The 10,213-nt window shown below is 30.0% G+C and overlaps 1 protein-coding gene across 1 annotated transcript; it reads right to left on the bottom strand.

Annotated features, from left to right (window-relative positions):
* Positions 1-3,573: 3,573 nt before the first annotated feature.
* On the bottom strand, positions 3,574-8,133 carry LOC125072060 (phospholipase A2-like). The gene is made up of 4 exons (XM_047682555.1): positions 7,947-8,133; positions 6,730-6,889; positions 4,184-4,336; positions 3,574-3,796 (listed from the first exon to the last, which is right to left on the bottom strand). The coding sequence occupies exons 1-4, from the start codon at positions 8,131-8,133 to the stop codon at positions 3,706-3,708; spliced, it is 591 nt and encodes a 196-aa protein (XP_047538511.1). The 3' UTR covers positions 3,574-3,705.
* Between the last annotated feature and the right edge of the window lie 2,080 nt (positions 8,134-10,213).

Genomic DNA, 10,213 nt, shown 5'->3' with positions numbered 1-10,213 from the left:
AAAATTTACAGTTCAACAGCCGTTTAATTAATAATAAGATTTTTCTGTAAGTTCAATAATTAAAATAAAACGCTACATTCAAATTCCCACTCCAAAAAATTAATATTCTGTGATAGTAGACGTGATACCATCTTTCCATTAATATGTAATTAAAATAATTGCGTCATTTTATCACATTCGAATTTCGAAGCCTGTTTTCAATGTTTTTCACTTTGATCTGTTGATCGGAGTTTGCCAAACAGGAAGAAAGAAAGCTTAGGTGGAGTGGAAAAACACACATATTTGCAAAATGATGGAAATAAATAATACAAATTCACCACTTTTTTTTTTTTTAATTAGGGTTTTTACATTTCTGTTATCGAAATGGTTTTATAAAGCCAATTAATGATGAATACAAAAAAAAAGACTATCTAAATTATCTAATAATTATCAAAATAAAATTCTTTTATTTTTTTGAAACCATTTAAAATTCAAATTGTGTCTAAAAATAATAATATTCATGTAATAGCAAACCACATTCAAATGTTTTTGAATGAATTAGCTTAGATTTAGATGTTTTTTTTTTTAATTTTCACATCGATTATACATAGACAAAGGTCTAATACTCGTATATCGAGCCACTGTATTGTATACTTTTATGATGGTTTTAATTTTGTAAATGTAATTTAAATTACGGAATAATCAATAACAAATCAGTTATGTCTCGTATAAATACTTACATTTATTTATAACAATCAACAATGATTGATTGCCATTGAAATAAATACTTTTTTTCGATACAAGAAATTTATGACTCGACATTTTTTTTAATATGCTCATTATATAAACTTATATTATATGATCGGTTCTTGTTGATGGTTGAACATGTTATATATCTAATTTTTTTCCTATTGAGTAAAGGTTTGTAGAAATGCAACAATCTATTTTACACCAAACAAACAGTTTCAGTGTCTATGGACTTTAAATTTTTTTCACAATGGATGTTTGTGACAAAGTACTTTTTTTTAATCCTTCACATGTCTCAAATCACGATCATTAAAGACAAATCTATATAAATCGTTGTTGTACATATTGTTCGATAAGGTTGCTTGAACTGTAGGCTATTTCGATGCTCACTTCGTACAAGGGATTCTCTATTAAGTCCTTATAATCGCTTTGTATTTAACCAATGACATTATCGAGTACTTAAATCTTTTCACGTATAAATCCAGAGTTAGCTTGCGATTCTTAGATTAACCATTTATATTATATTAACATGTTTAAGCCGTGCTGTTTACTCCACAATATTATAAAGGCGGTTTCGCTGTGCATTATGTAAATGTCACGGAATGCGACAATTTTCTATAAAATAACAGATAATAAATTTTACATTTCAGAACATTTTATAATTGTTCTTAATTTTCGAATATAGAATTTAAAAAAAAAAAAACCTAGTTGAATGACGTAAGTATCTCTCTTTTAATGGAAACTTTGATTATTCTTATTAAAACGTTTATATTCGTTTATAAAATACTATGATAATAATAATAATAATAAAATTGTAGTTCGATATTTAAATCGTTGCATATCGAAACCGCCGCATTCGTGTATGTTACGACGGTTGTAAATAATCGTGCGAGTGACAAATACATTAGCTAAGCTCCAGCCTCCAGGCTACATATCTACCTATAAATGTATGACCTGATGTTACTTGAGGTTTTTCTATTTATAATTATTCTAGTGTTACGTCTAACAGCGTTCAAAGTTGTTCACTTGTTTATACATTGTTATAATACTGTACCCATATCTATATTCCATGTACCTACGTGTATGGTTATTTATACGATATAATATAATATAATTATTGTATATTAATCGTGAAATCATGAAAAGCATAATTGATTATGAAAAGTTGTATATTAATTATAATTAATGATGAATTATGACAATCTATAATAAATAAAACTCTAAACAATGTACCAAATACGCTGCGACATATTAAATGATACAAATGCCGCTTCTTTATTTATTGTATTTATTTATATTATACCTTCATCGGCAATAAAAAACTTTTGGGTACTTCGACAATAAAAAATAATTCATAAAAACATCCACGTTGCGTATCTCACGTTATAATAAAAAAGACTATTAATTGATATCAATGAAAGTCTTTTATTAATTGTTTATCATTATAAAACACAGAGAAAAAAAATCTAACTATTCGTTTAGACGTTTTTTTTTTCATTACTATTTTATAATGGATATAAAAATTGGTCTTTCACAATTAAATGTGAAATAATAAAAAAAAAAGTCAAATGACGTGTTAACAACACAGAAACAACAAGAGAAAAAAGAGTAACGAAAGAATTTTAGCTTTTATATTTTTTCTTTTTTTGTAAAATTCCTTTAATTTTTTCGAAAGTACTTGTAAGAGGTTATTAAAAAAAATGTTTTTTTTTTATTCGGATTGTCTATCTTGTTATGAATGAATTCAATATGATGTCGAAAATATTCCGAGAGATTTGAAACGTCTGTACACTGAGGTAATTTGCGGGTGGTGTGAAAAATACCCAACATTTACCTAACAAATAAACATATACAAATAAAAACACTAATAGACCTGTTTTGTCTGGTTTACCTTTAGGGCACTTTATATTCTTTAAAAAACTTATATTCGATAATTTTATAAAGGTCGAACTATTGAATATCGCAAGTGTCGAAGGTTCGATAGCTATTTCAATTTTTTTTAAATAACCAAATTCTTTAAAAAGGTCTTTTCTTATTTGACTTTTTTTATGATATTTCTTATATGTAAATATTTAACTGAATAGACAAACATAAATAAAACTCATCTTAATCATACTTTTAAATTGTTTTAATTTAAACGGTTGTAATACTAACATAACAAAATAATATAACACAACAATAGATACTGTGGCGGGTAATTATCGACCATATTGGAAGTTTTAACAAGATGACAATGTAACGATTGACAATAATTAATAAAGGAAATCACTTAAATTTAAAAAAATATTTGGTAATTATATTCAGTCTTGTTTTTTTTTTATAATGTAGTAATGATTTGCCGAATGGATTGTCTTAGTAGTAAATCAAAAATAACTGCGAAAAATTAAAAAAAAATGTATATATTTAAAAAAAGAAGATCTATGGAATGCGTGACGAGACCAGACTGTTTTGGAGACTGGAGAGAGATCCAGCTCAGGAAGGATTAACGTGCTTGTCAAAATAAGGGAGTTACACACTATCAACTTTCTAACTACACTACTAGTGACAATTCCTTGATAGAAACAACTACTTAATACCTTGCATTACTCATTAGTGCTTCGAACTCGAGTTGATAACGTAAATAACAAAGATGGACAAAGTTTTTGAACTAATATAAGAAGAAGACACCTCTTTATTATGTACTTTGGTATTAACGTTATCGATAAATTCTATACTTTTTTCAGAAAGACTGGTTTCTATGATATTGTATGCTATAACTATAATTAATTATATAATAAATGCTTACAGTTCACATAATAATAAGACGACATCAATATTTAAAAACTACAAACGTAATACGTGTGCTTACACAGATTAAAATACATTTAATACAAGAGGATGCGGTGGCACGCTGTTTACGTGTCAAGTTAAACTGGTGTTCCAAAAACATAGCCGTATTTCTATTGTTTTTTGAGCTCTAGACATATGTTCAAAATGTGCTTAGTACTCATAGTTGGGCACGTCAAACCACTGGTACGTCATCTCACTGGTCGTGTCGTATGAATATTCAACGCACTTCGTGTTTAGCCACCTGAAAAAAGTTTTACATGAAAGTATTATTACGTTGAAGGAAAATCATTAATGTATTTTTTTTTTCATAATTTACCGCTAGATGAGCGACAACAATTTAAATTTATATATTAATAAATCTTAATGTCGTAATTTGGAGTACCATAGAATAGAATCTATTCAAAAAGACGCGACTATATTTTAGTGACTTAATATAAACAAATAATTTGATTTTGTTGATGTTGCGATACTTTTTTTTTATTGTTTATAAGGCTTAAACGTCTTAGTGCTTCGGTTTACGTAAATCCACTTACCTATATATTTTTTAAATAACATCATTCGATTTCGTTTAAAATATTACAGTTTAATGAAAATATATGTTTAAGGAAATTACTTTAAAATATCTTACCCTCCTTGCTTAACGCATCCCGTAACAAGATAATCGCTTCTAAAGCATTGAGTCCCGATAATGTTGAAGTACATCAAGCCGACTGTAGTCGTTGATTTCGTGTTACCACTTCGTAAACATTGTCGGAATTTCTCGTCACAATCGCAGCTCAATCTGTGAATTAAAAAAATATATAGACCCTGCGGTTTTTGGCGGCAATTTTTTATATTGTATTTTCATCTGCTTAAAAAAGTTTCAGCAAAATCGAAAAACGGCCAAATGTCCCATAGCTGGGTTGAGATATACTCTCCATCAGAGGAGAACCTTTTAATCTCATGTTAGGAATGTGTCAAACCAACAAAAAAGTAGTAAAATTGTCATATATCTAAATCTTATTGTCGTTGATTAGTTGATATCTATTATATTTGACAGTAGATATGCCAGAGCAACTGAAGTTGGGTATGTACCGAATAACTCTGTTATAATAATTACTTAAATCTATACTAATATTAAAAATTGCGAAAGTTACCCTGTCTGTTACCTTTTCATGTATAATGCGCCGAACCGATTTAAATTAAATGGTATGGAGATAGTTTAAGAAGACATAGGGTAGTTTAAAAATTCGCCTGGCTAAAGCCGCGGGTTCCGCTAGTAATTAATAAATAGTTAAAGAGAGGAGTAACTTAATATTGATAATAATACACCTAATGCTGCTCCAATATGAGCTTGTAGTTGCGAAGGCTTTCAATTTAATCCGATACAATATATAAGTATCCTTACACGTGACGTGACGTGTTGAAAATATTAATTAAGCAAGTGAAAATTCAGTTGACCGTGCTCGACTCCGAAATCTATGATAATGTTGACTTTTATATAGGTTCAAAACAGTCACACCCATAATTGTACCATTACTAAGTAAGCTCAAATAACCTGTACTGTCAAAGTAAGATATTTTATAAAATTAATTATATGTGTAATTAATTTCATTAATAAAAAATACTTAACGAAACCATTCAAGATAAATATGTATCACTACATATTATAAAACAAAGTCTATCCGCCGCGTCTGTCTGAATGCAATAAATTTAAATAATTACTACAAGCTACAATAAGTTACTATGTGAGTTGCCTGAAATATGAATATTATTCGTAAAGATGAAATCATGAAAAAAAAAAATCATGTCAACTGAAGTTTTACTGGCAATCGCCGCGAAGAACCGACAGTTACTTGTATTGCGATAAAAATGTTCATCGTAAGTATACTCTTATCTACCCGTGCGATACCGGGATGATTAGTTAGTATAATAGAAAAAAGAAACTCAAAAAGGTGCATATGCATAATTCTGTGGAGAAATAAACGACTATAATTTAAAAATTAGTAGTTTTCGAGTCGGTCGACGGGTCGCTTAGAGAACAACTTTTTAGGGTAAATCCAGACCCTATTACTAACACTCCGCTATCCGTTCGTCAATAGGTTGTATCTAATGAATGATCCGTGTTAAACAGTTGACATTTTCATAGATGATGTATTTCTGTGGCCACTATAACAACAATTAATAACAAACAGAATATAATACCTAAACATTTAAGGGGGCTCCCATACAACAAACGTAATCTTATTTTGCCGTTTTTATAGATAATGGTACGGAGCCCTTCATGCGCTGGTCCGATTCGCAGTTGGCCGGTATTTATTGGAACCTCTTAATGAGCTTTATTATCTGTGGTTCAATGGTTTAAATGTGACTGTAGTATTACATTCTTATAGTGCATTTCCGCTGAAATATTCGAAATTTGAATAAAATATCACATTTTGTGTAAACGCAGCCTAATAGTGTTACGTAAAAAAACCTTGGTTAAATATCAAATCTATCAGCATGGTGTACTTTTAATTCTTATTTATTAACCCGCATTTAATTCAACAATCAATTCTAACACAATTATAAAAAAAAAAACAATTAAATAATAGAAACTGTAGTAGATGTTAATGATTCATTTTATGAATTAATTAGAACTTAATAGAAAATATTATTGAAATTAATTAACGTGAAACAAACAAATTCGTTGGCAACCGAACTACGTACAACGATAAGTTATGGTTAAATTATAGTGCAGTTTTTTTTTATTTGTAATGTAGATTGAAGACATTGTGGAGAAATTACACTGAAGACTTTGTAAGAAATATCCCATAAATCAAGTTAAAAATATTAAACAAAACACTAGTGAACTATAGAAAAAACTTCGCGTTTATTCAACAGATTTTTACGAATTTTCGAAACCTATGACAGGTTTTGATTTGAATCAATTTCATTCTGACGACGTCTGTTCACACGTTTTACATTATATATATATATATATATATATTATATAAAGCCATAGCGCCGCTCTCTACCCGGCCAGTAATCACATACACATCTACGGCTGGAGCTCTTCAAAATGAGACCATAACCAATTTTTTATCAGCAGCTATCGTCCCATAATCACTGGGACAAATAATATATAGGATTGGACATAGAATAAGTTGGGTCAAATATTGCTTCATAAAGAAATACGACCAGATATGTACTAACTTTGTATAATACGCTTCGTTGGTCAAGTTATGTTTAGTCTCCCCCGCTGGTATGGTGTCGGGGCAATTATCGTGGTCCCTGCAGCAGATATCGGTCTCCTGGGATGTTCCCAGATCGTCGTAATCATCTGCTATGTTTCCAGGTCCGCACCACTTCGTACCTGATGAAGTAGAAATTAAACGAGTTCGTTCGTTGCGTCTTTGATTTAATCATAAATGCGTTAAAATATATATTATTATAGTTTGGAGATATGAAACGTTTTACAACAAATTTGAATTCCTTTAACGCACAAACGAAATGATGTCGAATTAATAATTATTATAATTGACGGAACCAAATCGATTCGCATTGATCTGAACTTTAGCCCCAGTCGGTATGCAATGTGAGCAAATCGTGGAGATACCGCTACGTATCATCTTAACTGTTTCAAATTACGGCTCGAGTAACATACGCAAGTAAGTCGTTGCGTGTAATAGAACAATTATAGATGTCTAATAATTTCTTCTGAGATTCCTTACGCATATTTTTTAAGAGCTCTCGATTGATCCGCACCTTATTAAGATTTTAAATAAGTGCCAGCGTAATGCTCGATTAAGCTCAACGAGTCCTATAAATAATAATAATTGAGTAAAAAAATATTGTTTTTAAATTAGTGGTCATTTTAATTTCAATTAGAAAGTACTCAGTTCCTTTCCCCCTATTCTCGGTAGACTCTACGGTTCCCTACGTCTAACGGGGAACCACCGGTTCAGAACGTAGCTCTACTCTACACAACTTTACATGTTAAATGACGTTTTTTTTTGTAACCTACTTCAAACGTACATAAAAAATTATACTAATGATTATTGTCATTATTCAACCGGAATCATTTATGCAATTTTTTAAGCCCTTACTGTCGAAACTGTCGTCTACACAATTATAAACCGGCTACTAATCTTATCAAACAAAACAAAAAAACATATTCAACATAACATATTTTCAATTATCGTATGGTGTTAAAAATAATTAAATTGTATTATAATATCTGAAAACATGTCTTGTAAGTATTTTCGAAAACCTATACTAAACCGTTGAATATATAAAATATTAATTGCAATTCAGATTGTGATGCTGTCTGGCAATAAAATAAAGACATATTAAAATAACATAACAATTATAAATAATGCGGTCTAACAACGGCCGAAATATATACAGATAAAAAAAAAAAACTTACGAACCTGGATATATAAGATTGAACCTTAGGTTCATTAAATCCTCCGCAGACAATTCATTACCAATATCTCGATGTTTATCTTCAAGGATATTATTTTCCAACAATTTGTAATCAATATTATTAAATATCCAGCTGTGACTATTGTCAATTAAATTGAGAGCGAAAAACAAAAGAGCGGGCTTCATTACCATTTTAAATGTTGAATCGAGTTTCCTAACAATGTGAACTATGTTTTTCAGGCGTGATACTTTCTTTATATACGCGTTGTTCGTCCTTTAAGGTTGTGCCCTTTATGGAGCGGACGATGAAGCGTTTTTATCTAAATTCTTATTCTTATATTATCTATTCACGTTGTTTTTAGTAAACACGTAAATCCATACGACCTCAATTCTTTTCGGTATATTAATATTGTAAATGTTCTCGAAGCGGAAATTAACAGCTTTAATAACTATTATCTTTAATGTCTAGGATATTTATTTTAGGTGTTAAATAATTCGTTATATATTATAATGAATTAACTAGTTTTAGCCCGTGGTTTCATCCCCTTATATTTGAGCTATACTGGACACTGGGCCGAAAAGGGTTAAAATTGAAATGTTACTGATTGGTTCTTTAGCCTATAACCTTCCTCAATAAACGGGCTATCTAGCGCAAAAATACTTGCTCAAATTGATTTATATCTAGATTGATAGGCTATAGACTATCGTGTTCATGCAAACAAACTCTTGCTTCATAATATTTTTATAGATATAGATATTAAATGACTAATTATAATAAATGAATCATAATTGTATTTTTGAAAGATTTATCATATTGTGATAATTATTACCAAATTCACAACTTACAAGCATTGTTTTAACTTGCGATATTTGTTGGTTCCTATGGGAACTATTTTTTTATGGTATTTTATAATTATGACTTGATTTTACAACCAATCCATATGAAGGCTCGACTCAACAGTCAACACTCAACGGTATAAACTACATTTTGTATATATATATTTTTTTTCTAATAGTTTACTCGAATACGAACAGGTGTTATTGCATTGTGTTTCTCTGCTGATAATAATTGTATTGGCTTGTAAAATATTTGAGTTAAATATGTTTGTCATATATGTGATAATATTTTCTAAGCATTTTAACCAGGACTTACGAAATCTGAAAGACACTTTATATTGTATTGTATGCATAAGTTTTTTTTGGTTCGACTAGCAAAACTGAATATAATTATTTTAAAACTAGCAATTTAATCTAAGATATAATTATTCTTGATTAATATTGAATATAATATATTAGATAAATTAACAGTAAACAAATGTAGATAAGTACGTTAATAAAATCTACCCAGAGGGGGTTCTTCGATAAGCAAATGCAGTACACAAAACACATTTCAAAGCGACGGGTATTCCAAAAAGTTTGTGTTTTTTTATCAATTGTTACAGTATGTCAATAAGTAAAGAAAGCATATCTTGAATATCCCGCTGTGTTACTCATTCAATTGACCGTTTTTTAACTAGTTTTCGGTCGTTGCTTTCCGAACTTGTGAGTGGAGGGGGAGAGCATGAGTCAGGTAACCTATGTCCTTTTTTGCACAACGTGTATGCAAAATTTCATGATGATTGAATGAAATGAGTGAATGATTGAAATGAATCAATTCACTTCGGCATTTATACTATAAGCTAGGATGAAATAAGCGATTATTTGGTAGTTATTTTGCTGCGATTACCTGGTCCGTCTTAATCCAGGTCGCGGGAGTGCAAAAAGCCCGGGCTTTAGGAGCGCTTTGCCGATGATGGCCAAGTTTTGGATCATCGGTCCCGGAAGGTCTCTTAGAATATATATTTTTGGGTATATATATCGGATGCCTTTTCTCCTGCTTATGCCCTGCGCTTGTTGCGCCTAAAACTGGGCTATTCATAATTCAACCTATACCAATATTTGTACCAATTGATCCTCATTTGGAAATGTTTTGATTTTTATCATTGTTCTTCATGTATCTTTATTTAGGAGCAATCAAATATATTTAGAAAAACAATTATTTTATATTTAATATGATAGAAATCTACTCCTCAAAGGGAGAGGAGGCCTTAGCCTGGCAATGGGACATTAACAGGATGTTACTTTAGTTTTTACTTTACTTATACCATAGAAATATTTCAAGTTAGTGTTCTATCTTCTTATCTTGTAATATCTAATACGTATTCCCAAATTTAGGTATTTGTCTACAGTAAATTCATCCGTCTATACAATCCCTTAATTAATTTACTTATTG

The sequence above is a fragment of the Vanessa atalanta genome, chromosome 20 (assembly GCF_905147765.1).
Source record: "Vanessa atalanta chromosome 20, ilVanAtal1.2, whole genome shotgun sequence".
Lineage (NCBI taxonomy): Eukaryota > Metazoa > Arthropoda > Insecta > Lepidoptera > Nymphalidae > Vanessa > Vanessa atalanta.
Note: the sequence above shows the minus strand (reverse complement) of the source record. Positions and strands in the feature narration are given on the sequence as shown.